Source organism: Lagenorhynchus albirostris, chromosome 15 (genome assembly GCF_949774975.1).
Source record: "Lagenorhynchus albirostris chromosome 15, mLagAlb1.1, whole genome shotgun sequence".
NCBI lineage: Eukaryota > Metazoa > Chordata > Mammalia > Artiodactyla > Delphinidae > Lagenorhynchus > Lagenorhynchus albirostris.
The window spans coordinates 83,686,391-83,701,075 of record NC_083109.1 but is presented as its reverse complement, the minus strand read 5'-3'; the positions used below and the strand labels follow the sequence as shown (position 1 = coordinate 83,701,075).

The 14,685-nt window shown below is 44.3% G+C and overlaps 1 protein-coding gene across 1 annotated transcript; it reads right to left on the bottom strand.

Moving 5' to 3' along the window:
- Positions 1 to 9,770: 9,770 nt before the first annotated feature.
- LOC132506305 (speedy protein E4-like) lies at positions 9,771 to 14,685 on the bottom strand. Its single transcript, XM_060124824.1, is given in 7 exon segments — positions 9,771 to 9,896; positions 11,735 to 11,839; positions 12,000 to 12,168; positions 13,700 to 13,755; positions 13,757 to 13,786; positions 14,272 to 14,330; positions 14,553 to 14,685. Coding segments are annotated over 7 exon segments (615 nt in total). The 5' UTR covers positions 14,623 to 14,685.

Below are 14,685 nucleotides of genomic sequence, written 5' to 3'. Positions count from 1 at the left end.
GCTCAGTAGTTGTGGCACGTGGGCTTAGTTACCCTGCGGCACGTGGGATCTTAGTTCCCTGACCAGGGATTGAACCCAGGTCTCCTGCATTGTAAGGGGATTCTTTACCACTGGACCACCAGGGAAGTTCTTATCCTTATGTTTTAACAGCTTGGGAGGTCTTCACAGAGATCCTGGATGGAGTCACCTAACAGCACCAGGTAAACTTTGTGTCAAGAGTAGTGCACATCATTCCTCAAGAATTTTAAAGTAAAACTATAAAAGGATCCAGAAATTCCACTTCTGTGTATTTTTTTGGAAGAAAAAAACACACTAGTTCAAAAAGATACATGCACCCTTATGTTCATTGAGCATTATTTATAATAGCCAGTGTATAGAAGCAACCTATGTGTCCATCCATAGATGAATGGATAAAGAAGATGCGTTTTATATATATATATATATATATATATATATATATATACACACACATACACACCACAATGGACTATTAGCCATGAAAAAAAAAAAAGAGTGAGGGGCTTCACTGGGGTTTCACTGGTTAAGAATCCGCCTGCCAGTACAGGGGACATGGGTTCAAGCCCTGGTCCAGGAAGATCCCACATGCCACGGAGCAACTAAGCCCGTGTGCCACAACTATTGAGCCTGCGCTCTAGAGCCTGTGAGCCACAACTACTGAGCCTGTGTACCACAACTACTGAAGCTCGCTCACCTAGAGCCCATGCTCTGCAACAAGAGAAGCCACCGCAATGAGAAGCCCACGCAGCGCAGTGAAGTGAAGCCCCCGCTCGCCACACCTAGAGAAAAAGCCACATACAGCAACAAAGACCCAACGCAACCAAAAATAAAATAAATTAATTAAAAAAAATAATGAAATCTTGCCATTTGTGGCAACATGGATGGAGCTAGAGGGTATTATGCTAAGTGCAATAAGTCAGACAGAGAAAGACAAATACCGTATGATCTCATTTGTGTGTGGAATCTAAAAAACAAAGCAAAAGAACTAATGTAACTAAACAGAAACAGACTCATAGATACAGAGAACAAACAGGTGGTTGCCAGAGGGGCGTAGGTGGATGAGTGAAATAGATGAGGGAGATTAAGAGAAACAGATGACCAGTTACAAAATAAATGAGTCATGGGAATGAAATATACAGCATGGGCAATACAGTGAATAACATTATAATAACTTTGTATGGTGACCGATGGTAACTAGACCATGGTGATGGATGGTAACTAGACCATAACTAGACTGACTTATCATGGTGATCATTTTCTAATATATAGAAATATTGATATTATGCACCTGGAACTAACAAAGTGTTGTAAGTCAGTTACACTTGAATTAAAATTTTTTAATTAAAAAGAAAAGAATAGTGTGTCTCGTTAACTATAGACACTTAGTCATACAGCAGTTCTCTAGAACATATTCATCTTGTGTAACTGTAACTTTATACCCATTGAACAATTCCCGTCCTCTCCTCCCCTACCCCTGACAATTTATGTTTAACTTTTTTAGATACCTCATATAAGTGGAAACACACAGTTTTGTCCTTCTGTGACTGACTTATTTCACTTGCCATAATGTCTTCCAGTTATATTCCCGTTGTCACAACTGGTAGGATTTCCTTCTAATAAGTGAATAATATCCTGTTATATGTATATACCACATTTTCCTTATCCATTTGTCTGTTGATAAAATTTGCGTTGTTTTCCTATCTTGGCTCTTGTGAATAATGCTGTAATGAATATAGAGGTGCATATATCTCTTCCAGATATTGATTTCATTTACTTTGGATATACAGGCTATATTATATTATATTATATTATATTATATTATATTATATTATATTATATTATATTATAGTTATTGTGCTTCCCGGATCTTGTGTTTTTTACAAATTGAAGGTTTGCGGCAACTCTTTGTTGAGCAAGTCTATTGGCACTGTATTTCCAACAGCAGTTCCTCACTTCTTGTCTGTGTGTCATATGTTAGTAATTCTCACACTATTTCAAACCCTCCATCAGCAAAAAGATTACTACTCACCGAAGGCTCAGATGATGGTTGGCAATTTTTACCAATAAAGTATTTTTATTTATTTATTTGTTTGGCTGTGCTGCACAGCACGTGGCATCTCAGTTCCCTGACCAGGGATCAAAGGTGCACCCTCTGTATTGGAAGGCGAATTCTTTATTATTATTATTTCTTTTGTGGTACGCGGGCCGCTTACTGTTGTGGCCTCTCCCGCCGCCGAGCGCAGGCTCGGGACGGGCACGCTCAGCGGCCATGGCTCACGGGCCCAGCCGCTCCCCGGCGTGTGGGATCCTCCCGGACCGTGGCAGGAACCTGAGTCCCCTGCATCGGCAGGCGGACTCTCAACTACTGCGCCACCAGGAAAGTCCTGGAAGGCTAATTCTTAACCACTGGACCACCAGGGAGGTCCCTAAAGTATTTTTTTTTAACATCTTTATTGGAGTATACTTGCTTTACAATGTTGTGTTAGTTTCTGCTGTATAACAAAGTGAATCAGCTATATGTATACATATATCCACATATCCCCTCCATCTTGAGTCTCCCTCCCACCCTCCCTATCCCACCCCTCTAGGTGGACACAAAGCACTGAGCTGATCTCCCTGTGCTATGCGGCTGCTTCCCACTAGCTATCTGTTTTACATTTGGTAGTGTATATATGTCCATGCCACTCTCTCACTTTGTCCCAGCTTATCCTTCCCGCGCCCCCCCCGCCCCGTGTCCTCAAGTGCATTCTCTGCGTCTTTATTCCTGTCCTGCCACTAGCTTCATCAGAACCACTTTTTTATTTTTTCTTTAGGTACCATAAATATGTGTTAGCATACAGTATTTCTTTTTCTCTTTCTGAGTTACCTCACTCTGTTTCACAGACTCTAGGTCCATCCACCTCACTACAAATAGTTCAATTTCATTCTTTTATGGCTGAGTTATATTCCGTTGTATATATGTGCCACATCTTCTTTATCCATTCATCGGTCAGTGGAAACTTAAGTTGCTTCCATGTCCTGCCTATTATAAATAGCGCTGCAGTGAATATTGTGGTACGTGTCTCTTTTTGAATTATGGTTGTCTCAGCGTATATGCCCAGGAGTGGGATTGCTGGATCATATGGTAGTTCTATTTTGAGTTGTTTTTAAAAAATAAATTTATTTATATTTATTTATTTATTATTTTTGGCTGTGTTGAGTCTTCGTTGCTGTGGGCGGGCTTTCTCTAGTTGCAGAGAGCTGGCGCTACTCTGTTGCAGTGCGCGGGTTTCTCATTGCGGTGGCTTCTCTTGTTGCAGAGCGTGGGTTCTAGACATGCGGGCTTCAGTAGTTGTGGCACGTGGGCTCAGTAGTTGTGATGTACGGGCTCAGTGGTTGTGGCGCACGGGCTTAGTTGTGCCCCAGCATGTGGGATCTTCCTGGACCGGGCTCGAACCCGTGTCCCCTGCATTAGCAGGCGTATTCTTAACCACTGCGCCACCAGGCAAGGCCTATTTTTAGTTTCTTGAGGCACCTCCACACTGTTCTCCATAGAGGCTGTATCAATGTACATTCCCAGCAACAGTGCAGGAGGGTTCCCTTTTCTCCACACCCTCTCCAGCATTTATTGTTTGTAGATTTTTTGATGATGGCCATTCTGAGCGGTGTGAGGTGATACCTCACTGTAGTTTTGATTTGCCTTTCTCTAATGATTAGTGTCGTTGAGCATCCTTCCATGTGTTTCTGGCAATCTTATATCTTCTTTGGAAAAATGTCTATTTTGGTCTTGTGCCCATTTTTGGATTGAGTTGTTTGCTTTTTATGATATTGAGCTGCATGAGCCACTTGTATATTTTGGAGATTAATCCTTTGTCAGTCGTTTCATTTACAAATATTTTCTCCTGTTCTGAGGGTTGTTTTTCTTGTCTTGTTTATGGTTTCCTTTGCTGTGCAAAAGCTTTTAAGTTTCATTAGGTCCCATTTGTTTATTTTTGTTTTTATTTCTATTTCTCTAAGAGGTGGGTCAAAAAGGATCTTGCTGTGATTTATGTCATAGAGTGTTCTGCCTATGTTTTCCTCTAAGAGTTTGATAGTGTCTGGCCTTTCATTTAGGTCTTTAATCCATTTTGAGTTTATTTTTGTGTTATGGTGTTAGGTAGTGTTCTAATTTCATTCTTTTACATGTAGCTGTCCAGTTTTCCCAGCCCCACTTATTGAAGAGGCTGTCTTTTCTCCATTGTATATTCTTGCCTCCTTCATCAAAGATAAGGTGACCATATGTGCGTGGGTATATCTCTGGGCTTTCTATCCTGTTAAACTGATCTATATTTCTCTTCCCTAAAGTATATTTCAATAAAGGTATATATATTGTTTTTTTAGACACAAGGCTATCGCACACTTAACAGACTACAGTATAGTGTAAACATAAGTTTTTCATGCACGGGTACACCAAAGAATTCATGTGACTCGCTTTATGGCGGTATTCGCTTCATTGCAGTGTTCTGGAACTGAAGCTGCAGTGTCTCTGCGTTGGGCCTGTATACCAAGAAGTGGGATTGCTGGAACATATGGAAATTTTACTTAAAAGATTTTGAGAAAACTCCGTACTGTTTTCCACAGTGCCTGCACGATGTTACATTCTTGCCTATAATATGCAAGGGTTACGATTTCTCTACAACCTTGACAACTCTTATCCTTAAAAAAAAAAAATTGTGGGCATTCTAACAGATGTGAGGTAATATCTCACTATGATTTTGATTTGCATTTCGCGGATGATTAGTGACGTTGAGCACCTTTTCATGTACCTGTTGCTGTGTTAAGTCTTTCTAACACACACACACACACACACACACACACACAAAGGGATAGAAGGAATGTTTTGGAGGTGATGAGTATATTACCATGATGGTGGTGGTGGTATCACAGGTGTGTGCATATGTCCAGACTCATCAATTTATACAAATTAAACATGGGCTGGATTTTGTATATCAATTACACGTAAATAAATCTGTAAAAGCCCAGCAACAAGCGGTGTATTTCATGAGCCAGTGAAGCCCAGGTACGTCTTTTCTCCTCTCCCAGGGGTGAACCCAAGCTGCCATTGAACTTGGAGCACTTTCTGTTTCTTTAGTTTCCCCTTGTATTACTTTTGTGTTTCTGCGTTGTTTTCAGATTACAGCTGAGTGGTTCCCCATTTGGAGCAGCAGGGATTCTGAGTTTGGCTCTGTCGTTTGAAGACTTTTGATGGCCTCTCCAAAGGGATTAAGTTTCTACAGAACTAATCTCAGTTAGGTGAGAGGTAACAGAGGATCTGGTTTGTTAGTCTTTTCTTAGTCTTTTCTGTTTGTCTACTTGGACAAGCTCAAATCAATTGAGAATCTCTTGCCCAATGGGAGGAGAACGGCTCTTCAATATCTAGACTGGTGAGTGTTTATTCCTGACTCATGTCTAAGACTTGAGAACTGAAGGTAAAAGTTCCATTCTCTATATGTCTGTGTGTCTGTAATTCAGAAAGGTCTTTACCTCTGACAGTGTGAGTATGTAATGTTTTCCTACTTCTGGATCTATTAAAGTACATTGTAGAGTCTCTTAAATTAAAGGGTTTCTGTCCTGATTGGCCTACAAAGATACAAATGTGCTTATAAAAATTATATATCCCTAAAATTCTCAGAGAGAAAGGAATGAGAACTTCTCATACGTTAAATGTGCTAGAAAAGTATTCTTGTAGAAATCAAGTCAGGGAATTCCCTGGCCGTCCAGTGGTAGGACTCGGTGCTTACACTGCCGGGATCCGGGTTCCGTCCCTGGTCAGGGAACTGAGACCCAGCAAGCCTGTGTGTGCAGCCAAAAATCAACTCAGAAATGGAAAGACTTCAAGTTTACATAATTTAGGTAAATCTTTGACAAATGAAGCTAGTTTAATATTTTTGGTTTAATATTTATTCCGATCTTAATTATTGGTATTAGGCATATATTTAAAAAAATTCTACTTGGGAGTGTTCTTCCTAAATTTATATAAGTGTGCCCATCAAATAAGCTAACGTTGCTTCCACTTAATATTTAAGGCTGTGAAAAATGTAAATTTGTGTTTAACCGCATTTAATTATTATTCCGACAAACTTTCTTTCAATAGTAACTGTGTTTTGTACTGTGTTAGCTTGTCGATAAATTCCAAGATCTTTAGTTTACGTAAAGCCTTGAACTGATATTAAATTGTGTTACTTACTGGATAATCATTGGATACCGAGGTCATTTCTAAGCAAGACAGAACCCGAAACATTGATTACTAAGCATAATCTCAAGTTCTATGCTCTTGTTGCATATTTTTATTTGTTACCTAGAGGCTGTGTCTGTGGGTGTGTTAATGAATGTGTTTGTCTCTACCACTTGGAGAAGTCGTGTAAGGGATGTTTGTGGCTATGTAAAGTTGTGTTATGTGTGTTCATGAGCTCTCCTAGCCTAAAATGCTGATGTGTGATGGGCAGTTGTCAATTATTCACTCCTAGGTTTCTTTGTGAAATGGAAGTAACTTTGGTTCAAAGTTATCATTAATATAATATGAATGAGACTTGACCAATAGTAATGTTATCAGCTGGAAGAGAATTCAGGTTCAGCTGCTCATCACTCAGAAGTCAGTGTTCCAGAGACAAGGGTTGGTGGAAGAAGAAAGATGCTTTATTCAGGAAGCTGGCAACCTGGGAAGATGGTGGACTAGTGTCCCCAAAACCATCTCCCAGTTGCTAATTAGAGGGAAAACGGGTTGATAGGGAAAAGACGGGAAGTCTCTGGGCTGTGCGGGTGGGGGCTACATGCAGAGTAGCACAGTCAGCTCTGACCATCACCTTGAAATTGGTCGTGCAGTGGTGTGGTCGGTGTCATGTTGATTGTTTCAGGCACAGTTAATCTTCAACTCCAGTGTTGGTTTGTTCCCATTTCCTTGAGGGCAGTTCCTGGAATTGTGTAAGTCATTGGTTCAGGTCTATTCAAGGTGGAGCAGCTGACGTCATAGCTCCAGTCTGGTGATCATACAGTTAGCTTTCTCCTCTTGGAGTGGTTTCAGTATCTGAAAAACAAGTTAGGAGTGTGTCTCTGACACTGTTACTTATGTCCTTCGGGAGGAACCAAAGATTCTGTGAGTGCTGTTGTCCTAATCATGAACTGCTTGAACCTGTTCTTTTGTGACTCAGGGGAGGCCTGGGAGACTGCAGCTGTTTTACAAACAAGAGGCAGGGGACATGGAAGGGCCCTGCAGGGTCCTGCTTGGTTCCAGCAGCCGAGAGGTACAACTTTGTATGCAAGATAATGAGATGTAATTTTGTTTATTAACAGGAACAAAACTAGTTTGGTCCTAAAGTGAAATGACTGATTGTTCCAGCACCAGAAAGAGGATAGTGAGGGACACAACCTCAGTGAATATAGAAAGTTGCAGGAGATGGGTGGAAAGGGAATTTCATTTGTCTGAGCCGAAGGCGGCTCAGTTTTGATGTTTATTCCAGAGGTTTTCAAAAAAGAGCCTCTGGTTCTCTGAGTATCAAATATTATATTGATGCAAAGTGGGAGTTTGGTTTTCTCTCTGTAAAATGATAACTGTTTCTAGTGGAGTGTTGGTCTCTTTAATAAGTGGTTGGAAAGCTGTTCTCTAAAACTGCCTAAACAGCAGAGCTTCTGTGTCTCACTGGAAGAGCTTTCTGCCCCTAGTTCTGAATGCATCCGGCCTTATTATGTTTTGAAAATAAATGTACAGGGACTTCCCTGGCGGTGCAGTGGTTAAGAATCCGCCTGCCAGTGCAGGGCACACGGGTTCGAGCCCTGGTCCGGGAAGATCCCACATGCTTTTAGAAACTAGAGCACGGAGAGAGTAAGGTCATACGAAATTTGAGACGCTAAATATTGTCATAGTTTAAGCAGTTTGAAGATTGTTGGAAGAAATTATTTGTCATTCATTCAAGCCACAAACATTTGATGAATACTTGCAAAAAATAGAAAATAAAGAAACCTCTAGAGGCCGCGAGCCACAACTACTGGAACCCACGTGCCTAGAGCCCATGCTCCGCAACAAGAGAAGCCACCGCATAGAGAAGCTGATGTACCACGACGAAGAGTCGTCCCCGATCACGCCAGCTAGAGAAAGCCCACGTGCAACAACGAAGACCCAACGCAGACAAAAATAAATAAATAAATTGAAAAATGTATTAAAAAAAAAAGAAAGTAAATGCACAACAAAATTTCTGCATTTCTGAGAAAGTTAAGCTCTCTTAAAACTGTGTTTCTTTTGGTCTGTTTTTTTTTTTTTTTTAAGTGTACTGTCAAGAATTCCCTGGCATTTCAGGGACTAGGACTCTGCGCTTCCACTAGTAGAGGCCTGTTTTTGATCCCTGGTCAGAGAAGTAAGATCCTGCAAGCTGCGTGGCGTGGCCAGAAAAACAGCAAAGACAAAATAATCATACTTTAGCCATTCAACACAGTCAGGGACCTTTAGTTCCTCCTCAAGGGCTATCGGGTAATATTCTGAGCCATGTCCTTGTAACTGCTTGGCAGAGACTGAAACCCCCAGCAGGTGGAAGAAGTTAACTGCATGCTGCCCACAAGCACGTAGACCCCAGACCAGTTGGAACCAGAAGGCTGATGATGTTGGGTCCCCGTGGCCTCACCACCAACCAATCAGAAGCATGTCCGTGAGCTGATCACGCACCCTGTAACCCTCTCTTCAACATGTAGCCCCTTGCCCTTGTCCCTGTATAGTCCTCAAGCAAAATCTCAGGAGGGGAGAGTTGGTTCTTCAGGACATGAGCCCACCATCTCCCCTGGACTGCCGGCTTCCTCAATAAAGCTATCTTTCCTTTTACCCAACACTTGTCTCTCAGTATTGGAGTCCTGAATGATGCAAGATGTGCCTCATCTTCTGTAGTTTTCTCTGCATGAAAAGGATTATTTTTCAGAGTTAAGAAATGTGGTTGGATAATCACAACACCATCAAGCAACACCTCGTTGGACAGCAAAGAGGCGAAGCCGACTGGTAATGACCACACACATCATGACTGTGGGAAGACTTTCATCTTTATTGTATTTTCCCAAAAGCTGCATTGCACGGTGCTCTTTAATAATCGAAAATAACATACAAACATATTGAGACAAGTTAAAAAATTACGACTGAATTCCCACGATTCAATAATGAGAACTAAAAAAATAAAATTTATGCTTACAAGATGTGGGAGGAAATACCCACCTAGCTGTAAGTAGAATGGGAATATTATGTAATATATAAAGTGTATACTATGTAATAGATAAAAATAAAAACCTCTCTTGAAAATGTGAGTAAAATTGTATATATGTGTAAATATACAACAGCTGTAATACTCATCAGAAAAGTTTGTAGGAACAAGGTGTTTCAAAATGAAGACTATTTCAAAATAAATATTTAAAACTATTTAAAATAAATATATAAATAATTTTATAGGTGACATTTTCCAAATAAGCCTGTGAAAGTTAAGTCATCAGTCACGACCCTATGGCTCTCATTATATATTTTAAACTTTTTCTCTCCTATTCTGAGCCCCTACACTCCACCTTCAAATGCTTCTAGACCGGGGCAAACAAGTGTATAAAAAATGGGACCTCAGGGGAGATTTGAATGAAATGATCTGAAAATTGGGGTGGTGACTTCCAAAAGGATGGCATCTGAGAAAACCCTGTTTTCTTATTGTCCTGCCACAGACTCCTAGAAGCATGCCCCGCTCCTAGGAGTATGATATGAAAACTCTTCTCAGCTCATTCTAGAAGGTGCTGGGTTCTTCGCGATTCTCTGCACAAGAGGCTTTCTCCCTTCCTTCCTCACAGCTGTCATCACTGTCTGGAGTGCCCTCGTGTTGAACATCCTCATCTCTCCTGGGCTCTGTGATCTGGAAGTAAGAGAAAGAGCGAGGATGTCAGATTGCAAAGTGGCAACTGTGCAGCTATAAAGGTTTTCGCATGCTTAGTCAATTCTAAGCAGAACTGAGACTCCTTTATGATTGCAGTTTTATCTCAAATTCTCCATTCTGAACCCCAGTCCTGAGCCATTCATTGTTTTCAAGTGTGATTCTTGGACTCTGGTGACCCTGACTCCAAAAACTACTGAATACACCTAAGGCCAGGCCCAGTAATCTGCTTTATAGCGAAGACCCCAGGTGATTGTGCGCAGGGAGCTGGCATTTGGAGAAATGCTGCTTTAGTCTCAACTCACCTTGGTCCTCTGGCACCACTTCAGTTCTGAACTTGGCACCACACTATAGACATGACTGACAAGTCAGCATCGTGGACCAGGAGACCTGATGCCGGATGCCTAACCCTGACGCTAACCCTGCATCCTAATGTCTATTTTATTATTAATTTTTCATTTATTTACTTATTTCCTTTATTTTATTTTTGGCTGCATTGGGTCTTGGTTGCTACGTGTGTGCTCTCTCTAGTTGTGGTGAGCGAGGAGTACTCTCCGTTGCTTCTCATGACGTTGGCTTCTCTTGTTGCGGAGCATGGACTCTAGGCGCACAGGCTGAGTAGTTGTGGCTTGCGGGCTCTAGAATGCAGGCTCAGTAGTTATGGCTCGTGGGCTCTAGCGCTCAGGTGCAGTAGTTGTGGCGCACGGGCTTAGTTGCTCCGCGGCATGTGGGGTCTTCCCGGACCAGGGCTCGAACCCGTGTGCCCTGCGTTGGCAGGAGGATTCTTAACCACTCTGCCACCAGGGAAGTCCCTGGATCCTAATTGTTAAATAATACTCAGTCCTAAACTTGGCTAGTGTTACGGGCTGAATGTTTGTGCCCCCCAAAATTCTTATGTTGAAATCTTAAAATCTTAACCGCTAAGGTGCTGGTATTAGGAGGTGGGGTCTTTGGGAGGTTATTAGGTCATGGGGTAGAGCCCTCATGAATGAGGTTATTGGCCTTGTAGAAGAGACTGTGGTGGGTTGTTTATGAGCCACGCGGTCTGTAGTAGGTAGGGCAGGTCGAATGGACTAAGACAGCTAGTTTGCAAGATTTAAACCAAATGTTTGCTCAGTCCTCTGCCCACATCTAGAACTCTAATGTGTCAATTGTAATAAGCCATGCTGAAGATGGCATTCCTTAACCTTCACTCGTTGTGATAAACCCCCTTGACCGTAAACTTGAGGGGGAAAAGGTGAATTGTCCAAGAGGAATCATTGGTCCAGAAGTGGTGAGTCAGGGGAAATAAAGAGTCCCAGGTCATCTGGCCATAAGCAATTTGAAAGTAAATTTGGATGAAAATAAAGCCAGTCCTAATTCATCTTCTCTTATTGAACGTGTGGGCTGTTGTATGTAATATCCTGTTTGTAGACATTTACTTTGTTGTAGGTAAATGCTGGAACCCATATCCCTGAGGGATGTAAGGCCAAAAATGAATGAAAAAGAGAAACTGGAAACACAGTATATGGAAGAAAATCACCATCTCGTCAAAGCTGTCATTTGGAGCCAGTTGCTTTGGGTGAAATGACTTCAGTGAGACCCATGCGTCTGGGACAAACTGGTTTCCCCGAGTCTGGCGCCCACGGGCCCCGCGGTGCTGGTGTCTGTGTGTGGCTGTCAGTCCGTGGCTGGGCGCTGAGTCGGCGTGTGGCTGTGTGCCCGGCTGGCCCCCGTCACAGCGTGAGAGGTGATGTGGGTCCAGCAGTGGGATCCCTCCGATTTCCTCAGTAGACAACACGTCATTCCGCCCTCACCTTTGCGCACGCAGGCGGACCTACCTTTGCGCAGGCCGATAACCTGAGGCCTGCGTGCTCCTGGGGCCCCTGGGGCAAGAGGGCGCGATCTCTTCCCCACACCCAGAGCTCTGGATCAAAAGCCTGGATCTGGAAAGAAAAACAGCCCCTGGCAATGAGGATGCCGCTGCCTCCCGTTGCCCGGCCTCCGGTTCTTTCTCGTCCATCCCCAAGTCCCAAACCGAGTTCCCCGTGATCCCCCCCTCCTCTCCGGCCCCACCCCTCCCCGAGACCGCCACAGCCCACCCACCTGCTCGCACTCTTCCCGAGTGACCCTCGTCTTCCAGCCCATGGAACGGATGAACTGGGAACGCAGTTTGTGGAACAAGGGACGCTGGGAGCGGTTCTTTCCATAGAGGAACGAAAAGATGGCCTGTTTGGGGGCCTGGTTGTCCTCTTCCATGTCGCTGGCCACATAGCTGGGGAAAGACATCAGGTCGCTGTCATCAGGACAGGAAGGGCCTCCGCTTGAGATCAGCTTCCCAGGAAAGAGGCAGGCTGAACATCCTCATACGACCCACCCAGCCCTGCCCAGCGTCACCGTCACCATCACCGAGAGCCGCCCAGTCGTCAAGGAGGCACTGCCAGGCAGGACCTTCGGAAGGGTGCCTCTCACACCTTGAGGATGAGGACAAAATCCAAACCCCGTTCCCTTCAACTTGTTTTATGTGCACACACCTCTCTCCCTATGTTGTAGGTACGTGGACAGTTCCTGAGGGCAGGAGCTGATCTGATCTGTTTCTGCATTCATCCCTCTCCTACCAAATGACACATTTAGGGCTTGGTTCATATTGATGCATGAATTCAACAGCCTTTTGTGAATCTCTGTTCCCATCACCTCATATTCCGCGGCATGTAGGGTGTACGTTATAAGGTTTCATTAGATCAATGAATGAATGAATGAATGAACATTTAATCTCAGAGCCAAATGCAATGCTGATTACCTCGAAGACTCACAATAACGAACATTTGCAAAATGAAAAGAATTGTGCTGAGCGTTTTGGGAATGCATTGACATTTTGACAAGACCTGCCTTCCACATTGTGTCCAGTCTGATGGGACTGGGGAAGGGGAAGGGGGGAGATAAGAAATGACTATAATGCAAAGCATCACATTATAATACGATTTTAACTCAAGTGGCTCCGGGATGCAGAAGTTAGGGAGATCAGGCATCGTGAAGGTTTTGGTGTTTGAACCCACTTTAAGGATAGGGTCATTTTCTTCAGATAAATGTGTGGGAAAGATACCTGGACAGAAAGCCCAATAGAAACTTAGAGGGCAGGGTATTTGGAAGGAACGGTGGAACACAGGAATAAAGTGTCAGGACGGTGTGATGGAGATTGCAGAGAGAGTTGAATTCCAGCCCAGAGCTCTGGCCTTGATTTGGCACGGCATTAGCCGATGAAATTGTGTGAAGCGGTCAGACCTGTGTTTTGGGAGGATATTCAGGCAAATAGAGCCGACTGGCTTGGGAGACTTGGAAGAAACGTCAGTGGGGAGCATTTTACACCAGATCCGCGCTATGTGATAAGGGCCCCCCGATTGTGGCATTTGTCGTGGGAACGCAGAAACGGAAGATAATCACACTTGGTGCTGATGTGGGAAGACCCGAGACTGGAAAATCAGAACCGGAAACGCCTCAAGTCTGTTTACTCGGGGGCAGGATGGTGTCAGTTCTTTCTTCCTCTCCTCTTAGGAAGGTTTTGTGTTTTGCTTTGTTTCGTTCAGTGTTTTAATTGACATTAGGGTAGTTTGTTTTGACAACGAATGGTATAAAAAGCATAACTTTGTTTGAAAAAGAAACCACTGTACCGTAATCCTGTCATTTTCACACCAGAGTAAACAGTACAAAGGGGTTTAAAAAAATAGATGAAAGGTCAGAGCCCCCCGTCTCTCTCCACCCTCCCAGGGTGTTTAATATTGATTGCGGGGATGGAGCAAGGTACTCACAGAGCTATGAAGAAATGGATTTTCTGGAATTGCCAGGAGAAGAGCCCGGCCCGGCTTAAAATAAGCTATCACCATCGACAGGAGATACTGATGGAAAGAGGGAAAAGAACGTAGGAGAGAGGTCACCTCCTGGAAGAGGAGAAAGAGTGGGAGGGAGAAGGGAGCAGGGGACGAGGAATGGGTGGTGCCACTTGGAGAGGAGACCCCCCGTGTTGGGTGAGCCTGATTGTTTGGGGAAGGGGAGAGGCCAGAAAGTCAGAGTTGGCGACGCTCCAAGGATGGGAGGCTGTGGGTTTGAGGGCGTGGACTTAGGGCCACTGGCACTGGATTGTGTTTGCTGAACCGGAGCCAAGGCGAGTCCCCAGGAGCTGAGAGGAGAGGGGACGTCGGCAGCAGCCACCAAAGGGGCACACGTGGGGCTCAGATCCCAGAGGGGCCCTCGAGGCCCCTGGAGGGCAGTGTTGACAAGGCATCAGGTTGGGAGGGGAGTGGAAACGTGGGTGTAGAAAGCACCCCGTGCGCCCACCCAGGACAGGCGCTGGAGCTGGAATCCATCTCAGCGGGTGGTTTACCTTGTCAGATACTTCCAGCCTTTTGTCCCAGGCAAGGAATTTCTTAACGACGGGATCCTCTGTGAAAAGAGGGCAGATGTTGCCAGTGGGAACAGGGCTGTCGTGGGAGCCTTGCAGAGCCAAAAGGGAGAACCGTGCCCCCGCCAGGGAAATGCCAAGTTGTGGCCCAGGGTGAAGCTGACGGGAAGAGGGGATTGAAGACCATTCACTGTGGGAGGAAAGGGGGTGACTCCCCTTCTAGGGGGGCCGAGTGACAGGGAGTGATGCCCCTTCATCGTTACCGAGCATCCTGTTGAAGACCTCGTGGTGCTCAGGCAGCACTGAAGACACCCGCTGTCGCTTCAGCTTCATCTTGAGCCCAATCAGCCACTCCACGACCCAGGTGTCCTGGGCCTCAGCGGCCGGGTCGCCCTC